The sequence below is a fragment of the Lepidothrix coronata genome, unplaced genomic scaffold (genome assembly GCF_001604755.1).
Source record: "Lepidothrix coronata isolate B3197 unplaced genomic scaffold, Lepidothrix_coronata-1.0 Scaffold91, whole genome shotgun sequence".
Classification (NCBI taxonomy): Eukaryota; Metazoa; Chordata; class Aves; order Passeriformes; family Pipridae; genus Lepidothrix; species Lepidothrix coronata.
Genome location: NW_016690271.1, coordinates 1,298,097 through 1,322,728, shown reverse-complemented (window position 1 = coordinate 1,322,728; position 24,632 = coordinate 1,298,097). Strand labels below are relative to the sequence as shown.

General features: G+C 45.7%; 1 protein-coding gene across 3 annotated transcripts; it reads left to right on the top strand.

The window, feature by feature from the left end:
• The first annotated feature begins 755 nt into the window (after positions 1–755).
• TRIM37 (tripartite motif containing 37) lies at positions 756–24,243 on the top strand. Of its 3 annotated transcripts, none has more exons than XM_017821657.1 (25): positions 756–889; positions 2,167–2,268; positions 3,564–3,604; positions 4,253–4,369; positions 5,306–5,393; positions 6,229–6,351; positions 7,560–7,683; positions 8,381–8,448; positions 8,926–9,050; positions 9,953–10,003; positions 10,417–10,498; positions 11,876–11,952; positions 12,359–12,538; positions 13,219–13,333; positions 13,555–13,767; positions 14,134–14,270; positions 14,966–15,063; positions 16,397–16,597; positions 18,357–18,530; positions 19,364–19,492; positions 19,975–20,143; positions 20,833–20,951; positions 22,461–22,613; positions 23,168–23,246; positions 23,606–24,243. In XM_017821657.1, exons 1-25 carry the CDS (start codon positions 869–871, stop codon positions 23,607–23,609), a joined length of 2,790 nt encoding a protein of 929 aa, XP_017677146.1. In that variant the 5' UTR covers positions 756–868; the 3' UTR covers positions 23,610–24,243. The 3 variants fall into 3 exon arrangements, with proteins under 3 accessions (XP_017677146.1, XP_017677144.1, XP_017677145.1); XM_017821655.1 differs by having other exon boundaries at positions 757–889; positions 18,357–18,668; XM_017821656.1 differs by lacking the exon at positions 756–889 and adding an exon at positions 1,036–1,057 and having other exon boundaries at positions 18,357–18,668.
• The last annotated feature ends 389 nt before the right edge of the window (positions 24,244–24,632 follow it).

Here is a 24,632-nt window from a genome sequence, read left to right as displayed (position 1 = left end):
ATAACATAAGCAGGATTTTTTTTCCCTGCATGTTTAATTTTTCTATATTTATTTCAACCTAATTAAGAGGATAAGATATCCAAAGTTTTACCAAGTTCCTGGGGGGTTTTGGGAAAAATTATGTCTGTCAAAGGAGAGGAATTTAAATTAGTGCTCCTGGGGAGGGGAAGGCTGATTTCTGAACTCATTGATGAGCCGGTTTAGGGTTTGATGGGAAGAGGAACAGCCTGGATATTGAAGAAAAAAGGGAAGGAAAGAAGAGGGATAAGTTGCTTCTTTGATGTCTGCTGCCCTTTTACCTACACGTAATTAACCAGTTTGACAAACTGATTTGATAGTTAAGCATTTAATCATATTCATCAGTTTTCAATAGAGGGCTCGATCCCGTCACTTCCGCCAGCAGTGTTAAATATTTAATTTATTAGCGAACCGTGGCTACAATAATCGGAGATACCCGTCAGCGGGCAAACAGCTACAGCACGGGCGACAGCGGCTCCGCTTTCTAGAGCCGTGCGGGCTGTGGGAACCCATCCCTGCTCGTGAGCTGCGTAAAGCAAAAAAAAACCCGCGTCAAACTCTTACTTTGGACACCGAAGAGCCGCCGGTTCCCTCAGGGGCGGCCGCGCCTCCCGCTCTCCCCTCAGCGCGGCCCCGCCCCCCCGGGGGCGGCCCCGCGCATGCGCACTGTGGGCGCGGGGCGGAGCGGCCGCGCTGCCGCGGTCACGGCCGGGCCGGGGCGCGGGGCTGGGGCGCTGCGTCCGCCCGCCCGCTCCTCAAACCCCGCGGAGCCTCCGCTCCTTACCCCGGGCACGGAGAGAGAGGGCCGGGGACAGGCGTCCCCGCGCCCGCCGCCGGCGGGGCCGCAGCCATGGACGAGCAGAGCGTGGAGGTGAGCGGCGAGCGGGCGGCGCGCGCGTCCCCTCAGGGGTCCCCTCAGGGACTGCCCTCAGGGACTGCCCTCAGGGGCTCCTCCCGCCCTGCCCGGTTCACCCCTCGGCGGGGGCTCTGTCGCGGTGTGAGGGGGGGGATAAAAAAAGGCCGCTCGGCAGCGGCTCGGGTGCGCAGGGAGGCAGCAGGTGGGGATGTGGGAGGAAATGAGCTGCGGGAGCAGCGCGGGTGCCAGTTCCGGAGGTGGATGGAGGGACGGATGGAAGGATGGAGACCTGGCGCACACACAGCCCGCCTTGGCACCGGGCAGGGCTCTCTGTAGCCCAGCAGCTCGCACACCTGCTGTGGGCTGAGAGCAGCCAGACCGGAGAAGGGTTTGAAAGACCATCTGTGACAACCTGCTGTGTTTTGCATTCCAATGGTTTGCCCCTGTTAAAGAAGGCAATGTATACGACCTATTGTGATATCTGTAAATTGAATGTGCATCTTGCTTTTGTGCTGATTCGTAATTTCAATACTGTGGGGAAAAATTTAACCCTCCTGAAGAACCTTTGAAAGTTCCGTAGTTAAAACCATGACTCCTGTATAATGCAGAATGTAGACATTCTTTATCAGTTAAAAATCTGTCAATATGTAAAGCAAACATTGCTTTCAAAATACCTGTCTCGTTTGGGGAATGGAGAGAGGTGAGGTGGTTGTATTGTAGAACAGAAGGGTTCTCTCTTCAAATGGGTGTAGCAAAAATAGGTTGGGTTACATTTTTATCACCCAAGGTTGGTTAAATAGGGTGGAAGAGAGCTAATGGTAGACCATAAAAGAATGTAGATCTTATAAAAGTAAAAAAAAAAAAAGTGCCATTCAATTCAGTCCCTCTCATTAGCATTCTGTGTGTCACATACCTGCACTTACCATGGTTTTGAATTAGTTTGGTGCCTGTTCAGTGACACCGGTGGGTGCAGCGCCTGCAGGTGCAGCACAGCTTCTTCTGGCAACTGTTCAATCCCTGGTGAGCTCAAGCAGGAATGATAGCCTGGCCCCAGGAAGGCCTGCTCCAAAAAAAAAAAAGATGAGGCAAACACAGAAACTATTCCTTGAAGAAGGAGGATATGAAATGGTGCAGAGGAGGAGAGCCCTGGTGTCGAGGTGGTGCCTCGCTCGGGGATGTGCTGTTTGGGGTGGAACTGAAGCAAAGCCTGGCGCTCTGCCTGGAAAACAAAGGCAACTCTGATGTGTTTGAAAGCCTGTGGTTTAACAATGGTGATAATCCCCCCTTTGCAGAGCATTGCCGAGGTGTTCCGATGTTTTATTTGCATGGAGAAGCTGCGGGATGCTCGCCTGTGCCCCCACTGCTCCAAGCTGTGCTGCTTCAGCTGCATCCGGGTGAGTTCGCTTCTCACAGCTTATTTTTGCAAATGTATGAGCTGAAAACCGGCTGATCTTGTGAGAACGTTCTTGTTCCTTTTCCTGGAGTTCCAAGGATTCCTTTTTCCTCCTCTGTGCTCCTCAGTTTCCCTTTCAAACACTTTTATAACACCCTGAGGAAAAACTAGGCGGGCTGTGCATTGCGTTCCATGGTGCTAATTATAGGGACCATCTGGAATAAGTGCTGTTAAGGAAGAGACCCACAATGATTCCTTCTTTAGCATCTCCTGAGAGTCTGTGGTGCCTGTGTGGAAGACAAAAGTTGGGACAGGAATCAGATGCTGACTTTGCATCTGGGAAGGTCCTAACATCACCTCTTGTATCCTGGGGATGATTTATAATGTTCATCAGACCAGTGTGATGTGATCAGAAGGGGCTAAATCCTTCTCAGAGGAGTCTGGGGCACCACCAGAATCTCAGTTAATTTAAGGTGATGGTTACCAATGTATAACACCTCAGTTCCAAACCAGCTGCAGTTATGTGTTGGTGTAGCAGGAGAAGGTTCAACTGAGGTTTCCAGCCCTCCAAGTAGTATTTCCAGAAACTGGAACAGACATTCATCCTTTGCTTTGAAAGCTCTGACAAGAACTGTAGGTGAAGGATTTGTGCTGCATATTAAGAGTGTTGGATGACATATTGTTGCTGGGTGGTGAGAGATTATTCATGAGAATCTTTAAATGTAGTAGTGAGCTGACAAATACAAGCCCATCAACTGCTGAGCTCTTACACTTGTGAGTTGTAGTGGGCAGGTGAAGTTCTTTGCTCAGCTGTTTGTCTCTGGAGCTTTCTGGAAGAGAAACGTTCACAGGTCCTTGTGGATTTGGTCGTTGAACTGCAGGTATTTAATTGGCCTATAAATAGGAAGGAATAAGTTACCTTGAAGACTAATTAGACTGAAAAATAGGCTTCTTGTACCTTTTGGTTTCCTCTGTTGAAACATACTCTTTAGTCTGAGACTCCAGGAATCTGCCAAGTGGGTGGTTTCTAATGCAGTATTTAGTATCTCAGAATTCTCTGTGTAATTTTGACTGAAGCACCTTTGACATCTAAGAAAAGTGCTTGCTTGTTACTAAGGTACAAATAGCAGCTTCTTCTGTGACTAAGTGGTTAAACAGTTAAATCTGCTAATAAAAGGAAAAAATAGAAGAAGACTGTAATAAAAATAAATAACTCCTAATTAATGATAGAATGCACTTGCCTGCAATTCTTTTCTTACAGTCCCTTTAAAAAGGTTTTTCCTCTTTCCATCACAGCGTTGGCTGACTGAACAAAGAGCTCAGTGCCCTCATTGCAGGTAAGGTATTTTTAATATCAGAAACAAATCATCAGGAATTGGCTGTACTGTCCTGTTAGGATTGATTTTATTTTATTTTTTTTTTTCAGTGCAGGTTGCATTAAATTTATAAGCTTGATTACTTTTTTTTTTTCTTTTTGGAGACCTGGCTGCTGGTACTATAAAAATTGGCCCAGGTATAACACTTGCTGTAAAATACATTCTAGTTCTGTGACAGGCTAAGATCTTGTGACACTGTTGTTTTCAGTACATGTGGTTTGTGTAGTAAGAGTAACTAGATGGAATTCCTCTTAGAACTCTTTATATTTTTCTTATAAGAGTCAGAGACCAGAAGCTTCACTGTTCAGACTGAACTGTGTCCTTTTTTTGTACTGTAATTTGTATGATATCAGGCAGCTGCTCTGTATGGCCCTCTGGGGTGGTTCATTGTGTTCCCACCTCTCCCCAGCCCCCAAACGGGCAAATCGACTTAAAAATTTCTTTTTTTTTTTTTTTCCTGAAATAACTAATACAACTTCTGCTTTTTTTTTTTTTTTTTTTTTTGCCTGTGACTCTTCTGGTAGTGTAGAACTTGAGAATTCCCTTCGGTGCTTTTCCTTTCTCTCCTGGAGCCACACTGTTGCTCCTGCTCTGCTGTGCTTCTTGCAGGGCCCCACTGCAGCTCCGGGAGCTCGTCAACTGTCGCTGGGCAGAGGAGGTCACCCAGCAGCTCGACACACTCCAGCTCTGCAACCTCAACAAGCATGAAGAGAACGAGAAGGACAAGTAAATGGAGCATTCTCTGCATAAAGTGTTCCGTGGTTTGCCTTACAGGAGTGGGATTTTAGTTATCAGGGAACAAGCTGATAACTCTCACTTGCTGAAAAGCTGAGTTGTGCTGTCGTTTCTGTCACACTTCGGTGTCTTTGCCTAGAAAGTTGCTATTTCTGGTTCTACTCGACACATTTAAAATGAAAGATGGGGGAAACATGAAGGGCAGGAATACTTCTAAAGGCTCTCAACCCTTCTCAGTGACCAGATATCTGAAATAAGTCTTATCTCAATGGCTTGTTCATTTGGCAGTAGGTCCCAGTAAGACTGTGCCTGCTGATTTGGTATCTCAGCACGTAACAGCAGGGAAGCTGTTCTGAGCTGTCTTCTAGTCCTGAAAATGTAATTGATAAACCCAGTTGGAGAGCAAAGAAAATACAGAAAGTCCCCCCCCAAAAGCACTGATATTGCTCTGTCATGCTACTGGTGTTCATTCTCCTTCTTTGTCTTTGGAGCTTCCTGTATTTTCTGAGATACTGTTTTCCTAGGGTTCCTGAAATTTTGAGAAATGACAAAGCTCAGCTTGTCCTAAAAGCTTGTGAGCCATTTCTGTGGTTACTTTAGGTAGTGTATGATTAGGTTTTTAATAATGTGTAGCATGAACTTCTAAAATTCTGAGCTTGATTCCATGCTGATATCCTTTATCTGCTGGGTAGAAATCCAATTTTAGTAATGTACTTTCTGTGAAGTGCTTCCTGAGAGAATACTAAAAGCCACATTTATTTTACAAAAGGTTTTTACTGAATACAAGTGTTCTTCTTGCAAATATGTTTTGTGCTTTACTCTCAGTATTGTGTGGCAAAACAAGTGAAAAAGTTAAATTGAGTTTGTAGAAAATTCACAGCTATTTCCTGTTGATGAAAAGTGTATTTTTTTTTTTTTTTGTTTAAGGTGTGAAAATCATCACGAGAAGCTCAGTGTTTTCTGCTGGACCTGCAAGAAGTGCATCTGCCACCAGTGTGCACTTTGGGGAGGAATGGTGAGAGGAGACTTGCTCATGTACACACACTGAGAGGCTGCAAGCTTTGTGTTTGGCAGCAGCTTTGAAAAACTACAAATGCTGTGAAACTGTTGTTGTGGCTGTTGGATTGCCGTGAAAATACTGCAGTTGCACGTGTACTTGTAATTTAATAACATTGGCTGTGAAACCTGATACTTCCTGTTCATAATTAGAGAAGGAAATGGAATTTTTGCCAAAAGGAGCTCACAGTTACCTTACACAAATTCTGTGTGGCTATGAGGGTTTTTTGGGCAAAGGAAGAAGCCTTGCTCAGAAAATGCAGATAACACATTATTTAATTGTCCTGGCCTGTAATCCTGACTATCTTCAAAGCTGTAGCACAGCTTTTTTTTCATCACAGTGTTTTTCATCACAGTGTTTATCCGTTCAGTTGCACATTTCAAGGAGAAGCAGCTGGTCCTGTTTGGAATACAAGTGGTTAACAGAGCTGCCTTTGTTTGGGAAGGATGTTTTAATAATAAAAATAAAACTTCAATCGCTATTTGATTTGTTAGAGGGTTGCACAGTGAATGAAGCAGTTTATTTTTGGAGGACTGTTGAGACTCCAAATAACTCTTGACAGGAAGCTTTGATGGAATGAAAGCCAAATTCATGACTTCTTAAGAAGGGAAGTGAAAGACAGACTTCCTACATACAATCTGCTCTGGAAGTTTTCCAGGATGAGTGATACACTCAGAGGCTTTCTTCCCCTCTCTTTCAGGAATTTAATAGGAGTGGAATAAAGTGAAAAAGAGATGCTTTATTATTCACCACCTCCTTCTCCTCCTCCCCCTTTTTTTTTCTCTTTGCACAGCACGGAGGACACACTTTTAAGCCACTGGCAGAAATCTATGAGCAGCACGTCACCAAGGTGAACGAGGAAGTGGCAAAGCTCAGGAGGAGGCTCATGGAGTTGATCAGTTTGGTGCAAGAAGTGGTGAGGAAGTTTGCCTGTGGTACTCCCTTGGCAAAGGACAGCTGAAAAGTGGGATGTGGAAGTAGTTAATCCACCATGTCGTGTTCGTGGGGTTTTCAGTACCTCTGAAAAGCTGTTCCAGGACAGTTGTGAGATTATCCCATAGAGAGATGTTTTTACTTATTAGTTATACTCTTTTTACACAATGTGATAAGGTCAAAACCAGAATTGAGAATGTTTTGTGGTTGCTAGAGTTCAGTAACAGGGGATTTTTCTTTTGGGGTGTGCTGGTTAAAAGCTGGAGTTGCCCAGTTCTTCACTTCCAGAAGTGCAGTCTGCCATGCTAAACAGGTAGAAAAATGCTTTATTCTAACAGAGCTCATTTTCCTTTCTTCAAAATAATAAACTGGAAGCATATCTGAGCCTCCAGGATGGGCTGTAGAGCAGCTCACCAGTTGGAGATTTGTTTGTGTACTTTTCTCTTCCCTGTGGGTTAAATGTGTCAGACATCCAAATATCAGCACATTCAGCTTTGAAGTTTCAGTGGGAATTCCACAAATTCAGTGCAGTTTCTTATATCCCAGGAAGGATTATCTTTTATATTCTGCTGAATGCAGTTATATTTATAATGTGTGATCTTTGTGCAAATAAAATCAGGGGTTTTTAACAAGTTTCTGTATGATTTTTTTGCTTGTGCTGTTCAGGTTGTTGTTGTGGTAGGTGAGCTCTGCTCCAGCTCAGATGTGACTGTTGTATCACCACTTGTGTTTGTAAAATATTGAGAGTTTGTGGCCTTCACCTGCCAGGGAGAAGGAGCTCTTTTTATCACACTACTCTTGTTACCACAAAGAACTTTCCTGTGCTGCTCAAATTCCAGCAGAGAAACCGCTGGTTGCACTTTCAAATTTTGATATAAAGAATCCCCACATGACAAATCCCTGTGTAATGAGAAAATGTTGCTCAGCTTCCCTGTTAACCTTTGGGCACCCAGCAGAGGGCACACTGATGGATCCAGTGAAATCATGGCTGTACCAGGAACATCCTGGAATGCAGTTTACTCAAAACCACGTTCCTGTTGTTTTATTCCAAACATTCAGGCTTCAGCAGGACTGGGACTTATTTACTTGTCTTCTCCATAGGGCTGGAGGGAGACTCAGGGATTTCTGGGATCTGAGAGAGCGGAGTCAGTGTGTGAGTGAATGTTTTCATGGATGTTTTTCCTGCTCCAGGAGAGGAATGTGGAGGCCGTGCGCAGCGCCAAGGACGAGCGAGTGCGGGAGATCCGCAACGCCGTGGAGATGATGATTGCCAGGCTGGACACTCAGCTCAAGAATAAGCTTATCACTTTAATGGGTAGGGGTTTTTGGCCTTTTTTAGGGGTAGGAGAAATGTGTTAACAATGTGTAAATCCATTGGGAAACTTTCTTTCCCGGGGAATGTGAGTCCTTACACACTTTGTGGAGTTAAGTGTGTTAACTGCTGGCAGGAAACTTCCACCTCCAGCAAAGCCTTTGGTTAATTAAGTAGTTACTGTGATACAGTTCTAAGTTGTTAGACATAACCTGGTTATATTCTGTTACAAACTCCTCTATAACAACTTAGAGAACATTCCCATCTGGCTGGAAGATGTTTTTAGTACCTTTCAACTAAAGTGTTTCCTTCACCATTATTTATGTTGGTCAAGGAGTCCATCTTTGTAATACATACTCATTTTAATGTTAAAAAAAAAAATCAGAAGTGCAGTCAAACTTGCTTTTTTTTTGTCCAAAAAGCACCCCCAAAACAACAAACCTGCCTTTTCTGGGACACAGAATGTTTCATTATTACCTTAACCTCAAGTGAGTTCTTCACTACAGCTCTAATTAAAACCCTAGACTTGCTTTTCAAATGCTTTCTCAATCAACCTTGGTATATTTAGAAATCCTTTAAGTGTGTTCTGGGGCAGGTCCAAGTGGAAAAAAAGAAAAAAAAAGAAGAAAGAGAAGTGCAGTTTCTTAAAATCCAGTGAGTATGTGTTGTTTTTCTTTAAACATGTCTTTTCTTTAAACAGGTCAAAAGACATCACTTACTCAAGAAACTGAACTTCTGGAAACTCTGCTTCAAGAAGTAGAACATCAGGTGATTATGAGAAGAGATGGAATGTTGTGTTACACAGATCCCTTCCCAGCTGGCCTTTCTTATTTACTTTTTTATTTTGAAACTATTAATTGATGGGTGTTTCTCAAGGATACCTTTTCATTTAAGTGGCCTTAGTTTGCACAATCTCTTCTTAAAAACACATTTGTCTTCTAGGAGTAATCAAAGGTGTTCTGTTGCTTGATAAACTAGTACAGGGATTAATAACAATATCCTATAAAACTATAAAGTTATATATAAACTGGTTTAACCTAAGTGAAGGACATGGTTGTTGTACCTGTCATTGTAGAATTTCAGAAACAAAACAACCAAAACCTCCAAGCTCCATTTCACGTCGTGTTGTGGGTAAACTTTCTGAAGCTGTGACACAAGTGCAATTTATTTGTTTAAAAGCAAAAACGGTCAAAACCTTTGTTTTCTACTGACCTAAGGATTTTTTCCTTCTTTTTCCCCCTGTAGTTACGATCCTGCAGTAAGAGCGAGCTGATATCCAAGAGCTCAGAGATCCTGATGATGTTCCAGCAGGTCCATAGGAAACCCATGGCCTCCTTTGTCACCACTCCTGTCCCCCCAGACTTCACAAGGTCAGTGTTGCATTTCTGTGCTGTTTGTAGTCTGAGCTTGGCAACCCTCTCATAAAGGTTTGTTTTGCTTGTTAAAATCATGTTTAAAAGTCTCTTACAGCAGAGTATCTGCTCAACTTACTCCTCCTGGTAACCTGTGCTGCAAGTAGCCCTGTTCCAGCAGGGCTTATTTTGTCTGCAGTCCCTGCTGGGGACTCAGGACAGTGGGTTCCAGCTCTTTTTTTTCTCTTTTACACTTAGTTTACTGATTTGTCCTTTTTTTTTTTTTTTTTCTCTTATTATTGGGTCACTCAGTGTATAATTGCAAGGCTCTCATGAGATGCCTCTGCAGGTCACCTTAATTCAGAATATCCAGCCAAAATCACTTCATAGCACAGTTCTTCGTGAGGAGAGAGCTGCTGCTGCTGGGTTCTGTGGGAGCCTGTGCAGTTTAGGCTGCCTGAAAAATACCTCAAAAAAACTGAAAGTAAAAGAAGTCTCAATAATTAGAGAAATCAGTTTGGCCTTGTCATGATTTAACTCTGAATGTTCATTTTTTAATGGCACCAAGGTGGTCTGAAACAAACTTTAAATGTTGTGCTTTCAGCCACCAACAGTTTCATCCCTTCTAGAGCTGCCAGGGAGCCTTACATTAAAAATTCACCACATTAGGAGATTATTAGCCAGCACAGGTAAAAGGGCAAATCCTCTTAAATACTTCTGGTTGCTATAAATATTAGTTTTATTGTTGTGTGCTATCACATAGAGAGGTACTGGAGAGAAAGCTTATAGATGGAATGATACCACAATAACCCAGTGGCTCTGCTGACCCAAATTATCTAAAATGATTCTGCAGATTGCAAAAGTTGGGATTTTTAATGTCCTGTTATTCCACTGTCATATATTTATTCCTTCCCCCGCAGTGAATTGGTTCCAGCCTATGACTCAACTACGTTTGTCTTGGAAAACTTCAGGTAAGAATTTATCTTAAATTAGTGTGAATGTTGGGAACCTTCTTCCATGTCTTCCCTCCCTGAGCAGTGTTATTTAAAACACAGAATAGTCTCTACAGAAAACTGTTGGATCTTGGAATTCCATTAAAAAATCTCTTGTTTGCCAGGTGAACAATCAACCCCAGCTAAACTGCTTGCTAGAAAGATTTCTCATGATAAAAGAAAATTACTTATTTTTCTTTTTTAAATAAAAATGGGACGATTTTAGGAGGAGTACATAGATTTGGATGGACACTTAGCTCACATGCTGCTCCATGCTCCTGCAGCAAGAAGGATGGTTGTGGAATGGAACAGTGGAGTTGTTTGTGCAGCTCAAGGTCCCAGGGAAGGTTCCGCTTTGTCCCAAAATCAGGTGTTTCCTCCTTCCCCCACAGCACGTTGCGCCAGCGAGCGGACCCCGTGTACAGCCCACCCCTGCAGGTGTCGGGGCTCTGCTGGAGACTGAAGGTTTATCCGGTGAGTTCTGTCTTCTACTGGAGTTGTCACCCCATCCCAGACACTTCACCAGCATTCCCAGGCTTCTCCTGTCAGGAATCATCACTTATGTTGTCCATAAAAAGCTGCAGGGGAAGAACATCAGAAGGTTGTAGAGTTGATCACCAACTCTGGAGAATTCTCTGCCTCCAGCTCTCCAGCAGGAACATTCTCCCTGCAGTTAACCTGGTTGATTTAAAAGCAGTTAAAAATGGGGCTTACCAATATGGCAGAGAAATTTTAATAGCTATTTCTGCCCTTTATGTCTCAGTGTTTATTTGCAAATGTCTCTTGCAGAAATGAGGTGTAGAAAAACTTACTCTTTGTTCATGAACATCACTTATTGGGGAAGGTGGGAGGAGGACAAGGTGTTAGTTGTTCACTGTGCATCCAGTTCTCAAGCTGGGCATTTAAAACGTGTGTAATGAACTAAAGTCCTTTCAGTGGGCTGAATATTCCAATTTCTGAAGCAGTAGCTTTGTCCATGTTGGAATGTTAACCCACAGGGTGGGATGTTTTTACAGTCCTGGTCTGCAGAAATAGATGTTTGGTGGTGGAGCACCAGTTGTGTCTGTCAGTGATTTCTGGGGCATCCTCAGAGAACTGGCTCCATTCTTTACACCCACATGTGCCCAGAACTGTGTTCTTGCAGTGCAGGGACAGAAAGGTGTGTAGGTTATCAGTGAATTCAGGATTGGCTGCATGAGTTGTGCTGTCAGAAGGCATTAAAATCTATTTTTTCAATGGTAAGTTGAAATGTTCCTTCAACCTGGAGGATTGAAGTTGAGCCATTCTTCGTCCTCAATCCAGGTGAGTGTGATGGAGGTTTTGCTGTACTTCTTCTTGATTTCTGGTGACTCTAATATTGTTTCTCAGTTAACTGCTCTAACTTTTTCATGTTGCATGGGGTTTTTTTTCCTGAAGAAATGGCTCTTTTTCTCAAAAATTAAGTAGCTGTGAAATGTGGCTGTGTGTAAAATATTTCAGAACTAATGCTTGACCTGAAATAATGTTTTTCTGATACATTGACAAGTGTTTGTCTATTCAGACTTCCACTAAATCAAAACCCTAAAGTGTTAATAGAATAATAAAAGTTTTGCCTTGAGATCTGTATCTGATATATCAATACTACTGTGGATATGCTTCCAGTTGCAAATTCCTTGATTCATGTTAGAGTAGGAGGTCACTGAAGACTAAAAATCACAAGTGTAACATCCAGAGTAGATTCCTTCTGCAAATTCAGTGTCATTTGAAGCTGTTTTTCTAAACTTTTCTAAACCTTCTATACCAAGGTGTCTTGTTTTTTTTTTTCTGATTTTTTTTTTCTTATTTTAATTAATTTCTCAATTTTATTTGAAGGATGGAAATGGAGTAGTAAGGGGCTACTACCTGTCTGTGTTCTTGGAGCTGTCTGCTGGATTGCCAGAGACATCCAAGTAAGTAAACCTGTAGTAAGAACAGACTTTGGGTATTTTTTCTATTGGTGTTTGCTGAGAATGGCCTCAAGGTCTGTGGTGTTGCCAGGGATTGATGCAGAGCCCTCTTGGAAAGAATGGTGGGACTTGTGTTGTTCACTGAGCTTTGAATTGCTCCCAAAGATAACTTAAAGTTGCTTCTCAAGATAGAAAGCAAGTTGGCAAAACAACTGATAGGAGTATCTGTCTCAGTGCTCAGTCCCAGAGTTTACTCTGCTCCCTTTTGCTCTTTCTTCCCCCTTGCACTGTTTCAGTGTTATTTTAAGGCCGTTCAGCTGGGCAGAGAAGCCTCTTGGGAAGTGCAAGTGCTAAACCTGACCCGTTCAGCAGCCCTGACTCCTTTCTTTTGGCCCTGGCCCCTGTGCAGGTACGAGTACCGTGTGGAGATGGTTCACCAGTCCACCAACGACCCCACCAAGAACATCATCCGCGAGTTCGCCTCCGACTTTGAAGTCGGAGAGTGTTGGGGCTACAACAGGTTCTTCCGCCTGGACCTGCTGGCCAACGAGGGCTACCTGAACAGGCAGAACGACACCGTGATCCTCAGGTGAGGGGGCAGCTCTGGGGGGCTCAGTGTCACCTCTGCTGCTGAAACAGGAGAGAATTTGGGAGCAGAGCTTAAAATGTGTCTTGTCACAAATGGATTTCACTGTCAGCGGCTTCAGAGAAGGAAGTTGCCAAAGGGAGTTGTGGAAATTTGAAGTATTTTGAGGAGTAGCTGCTCCTGACTTTAATAAGTTAAGGAAAGAACCTTCACCCTCTAACCTTTAATAAGGGTTAGAGATCTGTAGCTCATGGAATTGAAGGAAAAGGGTGTTTTCTCCACTCTTTAGAAACAGCTGTAGTGAGCATAGGAGAGCTCTGGGAATAAAGAGAGTCTGTAAGTTAAGAGAACTGATGCAGTCACTGGGAACTGTTATATTAGGAGAAAATGTAGGAGCTGCATCCATCTGCTTCAGATATTGTCTGTAGTGTGTGAATTTTGTTAGTGTTGGTTTGTGAGGAACTCCCTCTCCTACAGAACTCTCCCTGCTGCCAGTCAGGGGGTTCAGGACACTGAGCACAGAAGCACCTGATGTCTGTTAAGTTTTCTGTTAAGTTTATTTCATCACTAGATTTTAGGTTTTAAGATGTTCTTCTCCAGGGCTTTTTGGAGGAAGGAGGGGACACCAAAACACAGACCTAACAAAAACCCTCATAAAAACCTTTTCCAACATTCCTTTGAAGGTTCCAAGTGCGCTCCCCAACCTTCTTCCAGAAGTGCAGAGATCAGCACTGGTACATTGCTCAGCTGGAGGCAGCTCAGACAAGTTATATCCAACAAATAAATAACCTTAAAGAAGTAAGTGAAAGGTGTGACAATGTAAAATCACCTTTAACTGACCAGTAATTAATTACCTGGTTTAGGTTACAATATTCACGATTGTCAGTTGTGTCTATTGGGAGTTTGATATTGGTGTTATTAAAGTAGTATCAATGCAAGTCACCAAACTTATGGATTTGATGGTGATGCTCCATTATTGTTTTCTCTGTTTATTTTTGTGCCTCCTTGGGACATTTCAGAGGCTTGCAATCGAACTGTCCCGGACCCAGAAGTCACGAGGGGTTTCACCTCCAGACACTCATCTCAGTCCCCAGAACGATGATGGGTCAGAAACAAGGTCGAAGAAACCTGGCCAAAGCATTGAAGCTCTGCTGGAGAACTTCTCTGCTCCAGGATTAGCACGGGAGAGCAAGGAAGAGGAGGAGGAGAAGACCCAGCAGGAAGACTTGAATGTAGGAATTTTTCTGTGTCCTGCCTTTCTGTTTGTAGCTTTCTGCGATAGGACAGCAACAGAAACACAGGGGAACTCCTGAATTGTAAATTAGATTTATTATCCTTGGTGTGGAAATAGGAGATGACACACTCGAGAGCTGTCAGTGAGAGTTGTTCCAGAACAGAGCTAATGGATCCCTCCACAAAAAAAATTCCAAATTCCAGCTGAAAAATCCAGCTTTTCTGTTACAGCCCTTACTGTGCTTTGAGACCCTTCTGTGTGACAGGATGACCCTGGGGAGAGTTTCTGTTCACAGCTTTTGGGGGATGCATCAAGGTGCAACCAACATGTTCCTTTATCCAAAACCTCGCTGTTTTCCCTGCAGCACGAGCTCTCAGATGGTGACCTGGATATAGACCTTGCTGGGGAAGATGAGGTGAACCACCTGGATGGCAGCAGCTCCTCAGCAAGTTCAACAGCAACCAGTAACACTGAAGAGAATGATATAGATGAAGAAACTATGTGAGTAACTTCAAATGCCTTTCAGGTCATCACTTTATGTCCCAGGGCAATCATCCTAATTCCAGTGGAAGTGGTTTCATTTGCTGTATCACAGCTGTGGGGTATGTGGGATTCCAGTGCAAGGTGAGAGGTGCTTCCCACACTGGAAACAGCTCAGAGTTAACACTAAACATTGAATTTTTGGTCAGCTAGTTACCATCTTCCTGATCTCTTTATTTCAGTGTTGCATTTGTCTTTGACAAGTGATGATCTGTGAAGGTTCTTTCCCAAAACACTCCTGAGAAATGTTTCAGCACTGTAAGAAAAGAGAGGTTTGGTGTTGGGAAGTGTTGTAGCAGCAGGAGAGTGATAATAAGGACAGGTGCTTAAAATGGAGAATTCAAAACCCTTGGCTGAGCCAATGTCAAATCCTGGAATCTTCATTAAAGCATGAGAATGTGTTACAACATGTGCAAATATAGAAGTTTGCAGGACAGGTTTTGCAGTCTTAGGTACGAGTGATACTTTTTGGCCTCTTGGTTGAGTCAGTCATTTCATTTCCACACTGTCATTGTTCAGCTTGTGTAGCTTGGAATGCAGAAAATACTATTTACAGCACTTTGGGTTGGTTTTGAGGTTTGTGCCACAACGTTTAGCAAGAGCTGAGAAAAGCTAATAGTTGTATTTTCCTTTTTCCTGCCTAATCATCCTCCAAGGTCTGGAGAAAATGACGTGGAATACACCAGTACCATGGAGCTGGAAGAGGGAGATCTCGTGGAGGACGCAGCAGCTGCTGCTACTCCTGGAGCATCAGGTATGAAAAAAAAGACTTCAGAATTCCCACCTCTGCGAAACACTGCTGGATTCCTTCCCCTCTTCTTCTTGGAAGCAAAGCCAAGCTGCGTGTTCTGCAGGCATTTCTATTTTTGGAAATGCTGCATCATGTGCTTTGTGCTGATTATTGCAGTGTAGCAGAAACACTTCGTCAGTTCAATAAAAAAAAGGGGGGGAAAAAGTCTTCTGCTGGTTTAAAAATGATGTATAAGTTTGGAGGGCAGCTCTGTGCCTCTCTGAAATTCCTTGTGTTCCCATCAAAAGTAAACTGAGAAGCAATTTTTACTGGTATCTCTGTGACCTCTGAGTGTGTGACACGTTCACTCAGATTTTAGTGCCCTGCAAAGCCTAAAGAGTGTGGAGGGAATGAAGTAAAGAATCCTCACAAGTGAAGCAGAATTGCAATTTAAATGCAATATGAAAGTGTTCCAGGATTTCTTGCAACCTAGGGATGATGACAGTCGTAGGTTAATAAGATTCTGAGGAAAATATATCTATATGGAATGATAGTATATTTATTTATGGCAAAGCTACCAAATGTGCCATTCTCTGGAAGTGCTGTTTGTGCTGCTGGTGCAAATCTGCCAGGGCTTGAAAGACAGAATTCCTTAACTGTTTAATAACTCCTTGAAAATTTCTTGTGAGCTTGGAAGTTGAAGGGACCCGTGTGTCTCCTCCTGCAGGGAGAGCCTTTAGAGTAGTAGCACAGTGGCTGTAGGAACTGTAGAAATTTAGGAGGTTTTGGAACATAATTTTTAACAGCATTTGTAAAAGCTGACTTGATCTCTTCACCTGAGCTTCTTGCATTTACCTGTTTTCCAGTCTGACTGTTAGTTCCAGCCTGGCTGTGTTGGAAGGGAGTTGTTCTAAACTGTACAAATTTAGTTTCACAGATCAAACTACTTTCTCTGAAGACTTTGCATCCTTTGAGAGCCTTGGCCACTGTGTAGGGGGAATGTCCCTCTTGATTTAACTGGGGACACCCACACCACACCTAGAAAGTTTGTGCATGTCTTCAAAATAAATGCTCTTTGTATTGATGAGTTAACAAATCTATTTATTAAGAGACTTACATAAAAGGTAGGAAGTGAAGCACTTCCCCCCTCCCTGTGCTTTTTATCTTAAACTTTAATTAGAAGCATATCTGATTGCTTTCAGAACCCATCAATCCATGAAACACCGATGTCTTGTTAAGTTTCATGGAATGTGTTCATTCTTAATCTGCTTGGATAACCCTGTCTCTTTGTTTTGCCCGGGAAATAATGCATCCCTGTGTCCCACACATTCCCATTCCTTCTGTTTCTCTTCTTTAGGTACAAGCCACAGCTACACCAGTGCCAGTGGGAGACCTTCCCGACGGGGAGCCAGTGCCCTGGGCTCCACAGCCGGCAGCAGTTTGCTGGATATAGATCCCTTAATTTTAATCCACTTGCTGGATCTGAAAGACAGGAATGGTATGGAAAACCTCTGGGGCCTTCAGCCACGTCCTCCTCCCTCTCTTCTGCAGAACAGAGGTAACTACATCACGCATCAGATGATTTAATTCCAGCCTGGGAATGTCTCAGAGCGCAGTGGGAGGTGACTGGAAGGGCCTTTTCTGGAAGGGGTTAGCTCTGAAAGCCAACACAACACACAGCAGCTCTCTGCTGAGGCAGCAGGTCCACCTCTCCCTGCACATATTTGGTACCCAGAGTGGCTGGGAGTACTTGGAGAACAGAGTAAACTAACAAAATAAATCCTGGGATTTACTTCTGCATGAGAAAGGCAATTAGGAGCAGAAAAATGTGTGCAGTTGTGAGGCTAGAAGAGCACGTGTGAGTGCTTGTGGAAGGGGAATGGATCAAAATGTCAGGAGCCAAAAATAGTGATGGCATTTGAATAATTGAAGACTTTGAAGGGTATTTGTGGTTCATTTAGGACCCTTCAACCGAAAACAGCAACGAACTCCCTGTGCAGCAGAGGCAGGAGAGCTGGGAATCTGCACCCAGGGCTGGTCCTGGAGGCTGCTCCTTCCCCTGGTTTTGATAGTGAAGAATTAAAACTGAATCAAACCTCAATAATGCATTTATCATGTTTAACACTTGGAGCTGCTGCTCCACCACCACAGCATCTCATCTCAGGTCGTTCTGAAACAACCTTTGGTGACTCCCCAGAACAGCAGAGAAATAATGGTCCCTTTGCTACAAATAATGCTTGGGTTTGCTGCCACAGTGCCACTGGTGTCACTCAATGTAAAAGCTGACTCAAACTCTTTGTTCCCTTGTTTTGTTCCTTTGTCATTAGCTTTTTAAATGTAGTTACATAAACAGTCATGAATTTTCAGTGGCTGTAACCTGTATTTCCAAAAATGGAAGTCACTTCGACAAGGATGAAAAGAGGGGAGCAGCACATGAACTGTGAGTCTCAGCTCTCCTTTGCCTGGAAAAAGCCCTGGACAAAAGGAGTTCAGGGGAGGGCTTTGCACTTTGTGCTGTGCCACTGGGGCAGGGTGAACCTCTCCTGTTGTGCTGAGTGGCCTCCTGGTTGTCTTTAGCTGCTGGTTACACAGCCAAAATCACCCGTTGTGTGGAGGCTCCCTTGAGGTTTGAGTGTGCCCAGAGCTTATTCAGGCTGGTCAGAGAAGAGAAAGCTGCTATTGCATTTGGAGTTTGCCAGACTTCACCTCCTGGGGTGAAGGTTTCTAAGAGCCACTTGACTTCAGGGTTTGGAACACCTGAATTTGCAGTGAAACACTCACAGAATTTACCACACTTCACACAAACATCCAGGTTGATCTAATTCCAGCTGAGCAGCACAGAGACTTACTCAGGTATTAGCTGCTTGACCTGATCTTCTGCTGGGAGGTACTTAAGGAAATTCCTTCCCTAGCTTCTGATTTCTTTGAGTTCTCTGTGCTCACATATGTTGGTGGTACAAGAATTTTATACAGACAGTCAACAATTTTTCTAAAAACATGTAACAAAGTTGGCATGAACTGGCAGCCTGGTTGGTGAACTCAGGTGTCACCAGAATTCCTGCAGCAGTACTGGGAGCCCGGTTCCTTCCAGAGGGCAGGTTCTGGGGCCTTATTCCATCACAGGGAACAAACCCTTGCTGTCCCAGTAGCTGTGCGGTGCTTGCAGCCTCAGTACGGTGCCACACCAGGACAGAAGGGTACCTGTGTCCCTCATTTTTATAGCAGGGCAAATGAGCTGTTAAAAATTGATGTCTGTGTTTATTGGAGAATGGTTTTACTCACCTGCTGTGGTCTCTAACTTTTCCCTTGGTGTGAAGCCTCATCCTATTCCCTGAAGGACCGGGACCAGCGGCGGCACCAGGCCATGTGGCGAGTGCCGCCCGACCTGAAGATGCTGAAGAGGCTGAAAACCCAGATGGCTGAAGTCAGAAGCAAAATGTCAGATGTGAAGAACCAGCTGTCTGAAGTGAGGAGCAGCAATGCTGGCTCTGGTGAGGGACAGCCCAGCTTCTTCTCCATCGAGCAGGGGGCTCTGGCTGCCTGTGGGACCGACAGCTGCAGCAAACTGCAGGAAATAGGGATGGAACTGCTGACAAAGTCTTCAGTCACCAGTTGTTACATAAGGAATTGTAAGTGCGTGGAAAAGGGGGGATTTAAATGTCACCCTTGCAGGTGGTTTGTACATCTCAGCATCTGGAAATAGGCCTTGTGTAGTTCCTCATTCTCAGGTTCAGCTGTAAGCACCAGAAATGTAACCCTGCCCTGCCTTTGAGGAAGTAAATGTCACTGAAACTGAGTTCACCCAAACTTTACTCCACGGCCAGTGACACACCTGATGCAGTGAGAACATTCTGAGGCTTAACCCAGGGTCAAACTGATCCAGGCTGAGGGTCACTCCCTGGGGACTGCTCTGTGTCTGGCCCAGCTGTGAAATTGAGGCTGTTGCATGGTGCTTGCCAGGGCACAAATTAAACAGACTTGCTGTATTTACTAACTTGAAATCTTTCTAAAATCCAAGTAAGCCAGGGTTTGGGTTTGGATCTCTCTACACTCTCGTGCTGACTGAAGGAATGTGGATGGAGCTTTGTGAAGGATGCCTTAGTGTAAAGCCAGTGAGCATGACTTGCATACTCTTGGCCACATCCATAGTCAGCCAAGCTTCCCTCTAGCCCAGGTCTTGGACAGGAAAGCCGTGGAAGGAGTTTTGTGCAGGACTGGGAGTTAATGAGCAATGAGAATAATGTGGAGCTTCACCTAAGCACAAGGACAGGATACTGCAGTGGTTTGACTGAACACTTGTCACATCTTAAAACTATTTTTGCAGCTGCCAGTAAGAAAAGCGGCTCAGCAAAGCCCCTTCGCTCTGGAGCAGCGGGAAGTCTGTCCCTGAGGAGAGCCATGGACTGTGGGGATGTGAATCTGCGTGTGAAGGGAGACACTCAGACTCCTGAAGGTAACCCAGGCCATTGGTCCTTGTGTGACAGGGCACAGCTTGGCATCTGTTGTACAAAAGCTTCTCCATAAGTCTTTTATTTGGCATCTGGAGTTTCCCTGAAACTTGACTGGATCCTTTCCCAAATGTAGTGAATGTTCCTGTACCTTTTGGGAGCCGATCTGGGAAGCAGAACCTTGCAGTGGGCATAAATAGATGTGTTAGGTGTTACTTTTGGTCTCAATGAAGATATTTCAGGGAAAATCCTGGATCAAAAAGTACTGACCCAGGTTTAAACTGTGGTTTGACTTGAAGGGAACTCGAGAAATCCCATGGATGGGGGGCTGTAGGAGTTGTACGATGGTGCCGCTCCTGAGTTTGGCGAAGCCAGGGCTTCACTTTGAGTGGAAATGAGGGAACATCTGACAGAGGAACGGGTGTTTTGCCCCTCTCAGGTGCTCAGAGAGGGAATGGAGGGTCACAACTGTGCTCTCTCTGCTCAGGTGGCCTGGGCAGCTCCAAGCTGGGCAGTCGGCACCGGGCCCTGGCCGGCGCGGCCGAGGCGCTGCCGAAGGAGGACAGACCTTGTGAGGGCTCGGATTCCGACGGGGGAGTTTCTGCCCTGACTGGCTTGGCTGCTGTGGAGAAGACCAGAAAAGTTGGTGCTCTGGGGTAAAGATTTTATTCTTCTTTCCTCCTGTTGTCTCCTCCCCCACCTTCCCTTGATCTACAAAAAACTCCACAATCTACTAAAACCAGGTGCTTGTAGCATGAAAGGGAGATTACTTTGAAGTTTACTTGCTTGCTGCTGTTCCCTCTGGACATTAATTTTTGGGTTTATAACTAGGTTACAAGTTGTCTTTTCTTTTTTCCTTTTCTTTCTTTTTAGTTTTTTTTCTTTTATTTTGATCAGCTGTGACTGGAGCCTGACACTTGGATTTGAAAGGCATCCCAGTCTGTTTTCCCACTGTTCCATGCAAAATATCCTCTGACTGAGATTTAATCACTTTTGATTTCCTTGTTTTAAGATGATGTTTTTCACTGTGCCTTTATTTTTCATCTGTTTCATGATAATTCCCTGTTGGGCAACTAAGCAAAGGGCGATGGAGTGCTCAGGTTATTTCTTTCTAAGTAGCTAAAGTCACCTTTTTTGGAAGAAAAACTGGAAGAGTCTGAGGAGTAATTTTTTTCAGATTTTAAATATTTCTAAATCAATCCAAGCTGGGAGTTTAAGTGGGTATGCAGGAGATTTAAGCAATGAGTAAAACTGGATGTGGCACTAAAAGGATTTGTTTCTGTGACTGAATCCAAGCCGAATTTCTAACGCGGGGTTTTGCGTTTCTCCTGAATTCTTTCTCAAGCTCAAACTCCAAGGGCTGTCGGACAGAAGGGGCACAGGCAGGAGGTCTGGAGAACAGCTCTGAGCCCGGGGAGCTGCAGGGAATGGCCTCGGAAGGCACCTCTGCGGGGCCAGAGGAAGGTAACGGGGGTGCCGGGGGGGGCGGGTGCAGCGTGGCAGCACTTGGGGCTCTGCTGAGCCGCCTCTGCACTGGGACCTCGAGGGGGAAAGAAAAGGAGGAAAACCCCCCAAAGCCAACAAGCCCCAAAACCTGCTTTCATGGCTGTTGAACTTTGCTGTAACGTTTGGCAGCTGTGGAATAAAGGTGAACGAGGAGAGGGGCTGTGTGTCCTTGCTGTGTGTGGAGGAACGGGGATGTCACGGAGCAGCAGATGTGGTGCCACCTCCCTCCCTGGACAACCAGCTGCTTTTTGTACCTCTTCTTTTGTCTCCAGGTCTTTGCTTTGGTGTCCAGTCCAGTGGCCTTGAAAAGGATTTCTTTTCTAATTAAAACAGTGGTCAGTGACCTTGGCTTTTAAGTCTCCTGCCTTCAGGGACAAACCCCCCTGGTCACTTCCTCCACGTCCTCACTCCAACCTCTCCAGCACTTCATTCCTGCTGGGTGTTGTGGTACATAAGCCAGTTTCCTTAGAGACTTGGAGGAAACTTTTCCCCCTCCCTTCCTGCATCCTTTCCACGCTGGAAAAAAATAATATTGCCTTTTTTTTCCCTTTCTTTTTTGAAAGTCCACGTAGAAGAGTTTTTCTTATCTTGCTAAAACTCTCCTGCCTTCCACCCCTGCACTGATTTGAATTTCAATGACTGGATTGTAGCTCAAAGCCTATATTAAGGTGCCAGCATCCATCTCGAGCTGCAGTTTGTGCGGGATCGTGTGGGAGTTGGCATTTGCAGAAGGTCTCTCAGTGACAAAACTGAATTTCTGCTCTTAGTCACTGCAGCGTGATCGTGATGCAGCTCCGCTCCTGGGGCAGAGCCCAATAGGAGAGCGCTTCAAACCCTCAAATACTTCATTGTTAAAAACCCCAGGAAGCAAATATTACAATTCTGTTCTCCTTTCAGAGGAAAAGCTGCAGTGGAGTTGGCCCCTCACTTGGCTTTTCCTTAGCAATGAGTGTTGGCTCTTAAGAAGTAAAAAGTGTCTCCCCCAGAACTGCCCAGTGCACACCCAAGGTCTGGCACAGCCAAAGCCACCACCTTGATGGCACCAAGAGCTGTGGTTCTGCTTTGAGGGGTCGTTTGTTTGTTGGGTGTGACTCAAATGCAGTGCTGCTCGAGGGCTCTGGCAGGTCCATCTGCCCCACGGGTCGTGTTCAGAAAGCAACTTTAATTTTTTGAATTGCAGCTGGAGGGGAGGGAGATGTGCACTCCTGGGCTTGGGCTCAGCTGGTGGCACGTGGGAACTGCTCCTCTGGAGTGGGGCTGCCCGGCAAAATCCAGCCGTGGTCTGGTACTGCTGCTCTGTCGGATCCCTCCGTGCTCTGGGAAGCACATGGAGCTGCTCTCCATGTCCTCCTGCCAGCCTTGGGGATGTGATATTGGGAGCTCTTCCATGTGAAAGGGTCTGATAACTGAGCTGCGTGGATCTCACCATCCTCTTTGCCTGGGGTGTGTCTCTGGTGTCTCTTGCAGCCGGGGTGTGCCAGAAGCACGTCCTGCATCTCCTGCCGGGAATGAGCAGCGACAGTGACATCGAATGTGACACGGAGAACGAGGAGCAGGAGGAGGCCGCCTCGCCCTCAGAGGTGTTCAACCAGGCCTTCTCTGTCCAGCCCTCCACCGAAGGTAGGGTGGATATTCCAAGCCCCCCCTCCCAAACACTCCCACACAGCTGTGGGGTACAGATCCCGGGGTGGGGGGCTGTGGAGGTGTTAAAGCTCAAGCAAGTGCCAGTAAGATTTGGAACTCCTCTCTTGGGATACCAGTTAAAACAGATCAAAACAGGAAAGGGAGACTCTTCCTAGCCTTGAGAAGTCAGTTCAGGTGAGTCTCCTGGGGAAGGGTTGGAAAACCCACAGTGCCAGTTCCGAATTGGAACTCCCTGTGTGCCAGCACTGGCACTGTAAGTAGGCTAATTCCAGGGAGGTAACCACTGCCTTAGACATGGATTTGCATCTTAATTGGCAGGAGTGAGCTTGGAGCAGTTCAGTGGAGTTTCAGAAACTTGTCTCACTTTTGGTGTAAAAGCTTTAACTTCCAATCAGTGGATCAAAGCTGGGAGGCTGCAGCTGCCCCGGGGTGAAGTTTGGGCCGAGTCAGGGGAGGGGAGGGAGCACCCACTGGTGTTCTGGTGCCCCTCTGGTGAAGGTGACTGGGCTCTGTTGGTGTGTCACCCTCAGAACACTCCTCGGTGTTACCGGATGGCGACCAAGTGAGTTCTGACGATCTCGGCTTTGTCCCTGGAGATGACACCACCAGGTAACGGGGACGGTTCTCCTTGGCCAGCCCTGGGGCTGCACCTTCCCTGTGCTGCTCCAGGAGCTGCAGCCACAGAGCCAACACTCCTCCTGCTGTGGGTGTTGGTACAGTCTGATCCCTGTGTTTGGCAGCACCAGGGGGAGGCCATGGCTGCCCTGCCCCCCTGAGCTCCAAATGGGAATGAGGAGTCTGGGAATGAGGGAGGGCAGGTTGAGTTCTGAATGCTTCTGTAATCAGCACAAAACTGATTGGGTTGAAGCAGCTGACATGAAGTTCTGACTCCTAAGACTGTATTTGCTTGAATCCTTAAAACTGCCCCAGCAGGAGGGTTTTCAGTGGAATCTCTTTGTCTGGAGCAGGTAGAGTGTGGGCTTGGGGCCTGAAGACCCACCACTGCATCCCTGGGGAGAGGGGTGTGCATTCCCTGGAGCTGAGCCCGAGGCTGCTGTCGATGGCTGTGTGTGCTCTCCATTCTGTGGTTCTTCTGCCATTGTCTTAAACCTGTCCCTGGGGCACAACGACCTTGGAAGGCCTTGCACTACAGGTTGCATTCCTGCTGGCTCTGCCAGCCTCACGTGCTCTGAGGAACTGTTGGGAAGGTGCTGAGCCCTGTCCTGGGAGGTGTGTCCTGCTGGAATAGCCACGAGCGTGGGACTGTCCTCATTTTAACCCCCGGGGCCTGGCGGTGGCTCCAGAGCTGGGGTGGAACAGGCACCACACGAGGTGTTTCCCCGGTCAGTGACATGGACCAATCGCACCCATTGCCAAACTCTTTGCCACTGTTCGTTACATTTTGAGCTGCTCAACTACTTGTGAAGCCCCTCTGGGAGCTGCCCCCTGGTTAGTGACAAAGCATGAGGCCCTGTGAGTACCCGGTGTCGTCCCTGTCCTGCTGCCCGTGCCCTGTGTCCGTGTGAATGTGCCGCCCTGGCCGTGCTGTACGATTTAGTTTGAAACTGTTTGCACTTTGTTAATAAAATTGAATGTTGAAACCTGAGGTGGAGTTCTGGGTGTTTGAGTGAGGTGGTGGGGGCTGTCAGGGTCCGAGCACAGGCCTGCACAGCCCCTCTGGCTGCTCACGGGAGGACTTCTCCCTGTCATCCACCTGTCACTTTTTTCTTTCATTATTCAATGAAAAGCACTTAAACCCCTCTGGGATTTTTAAAGCTGTGTTTGTAAAAGCCAGATCAAATGCTTAAATCTTGATTCAAATAGGCAGCGAGGAGGATGCACAGTTTTTACCCAGCTGGGTTTGTGTTTCTCAGCTGCAGAGGGAGCACAGCCTGTTCCAGGGCCAGGCCCCTCTCTGTGGTGGTTGTGGGGGCTCAGGGTGTGCAGGGCTGTGGGTGCATCACTGCCCTCAGCTCAACTGGTGTCCTCACAGAG

What these genes read in the sequence shown, in the direction of transcription:
- TRIM37 (XM_017821655.1), top strand. Translation starts at nt 869, where the DNA reads ATGGACGAGCAGAGCGTGGAG. An exon ending in TTTGTCTTGGAAAACTTCAG is followed by an intron (nt 10,004 to 10,416) that starts GTAAGAATTTAT and finishes CTTCCCCCACAG; the next exon opens with CACGTTGCGCCAGCGAGCGG. An exon ending in GATATAGATGAAGAAACTAT is followed by an intron (nt 14,271 to 14,965) that starts GTGAGTAACTTC and finishes TCATCCTCCAAG; the next exon opens with GTCTGGAGAAAATGACGTGG.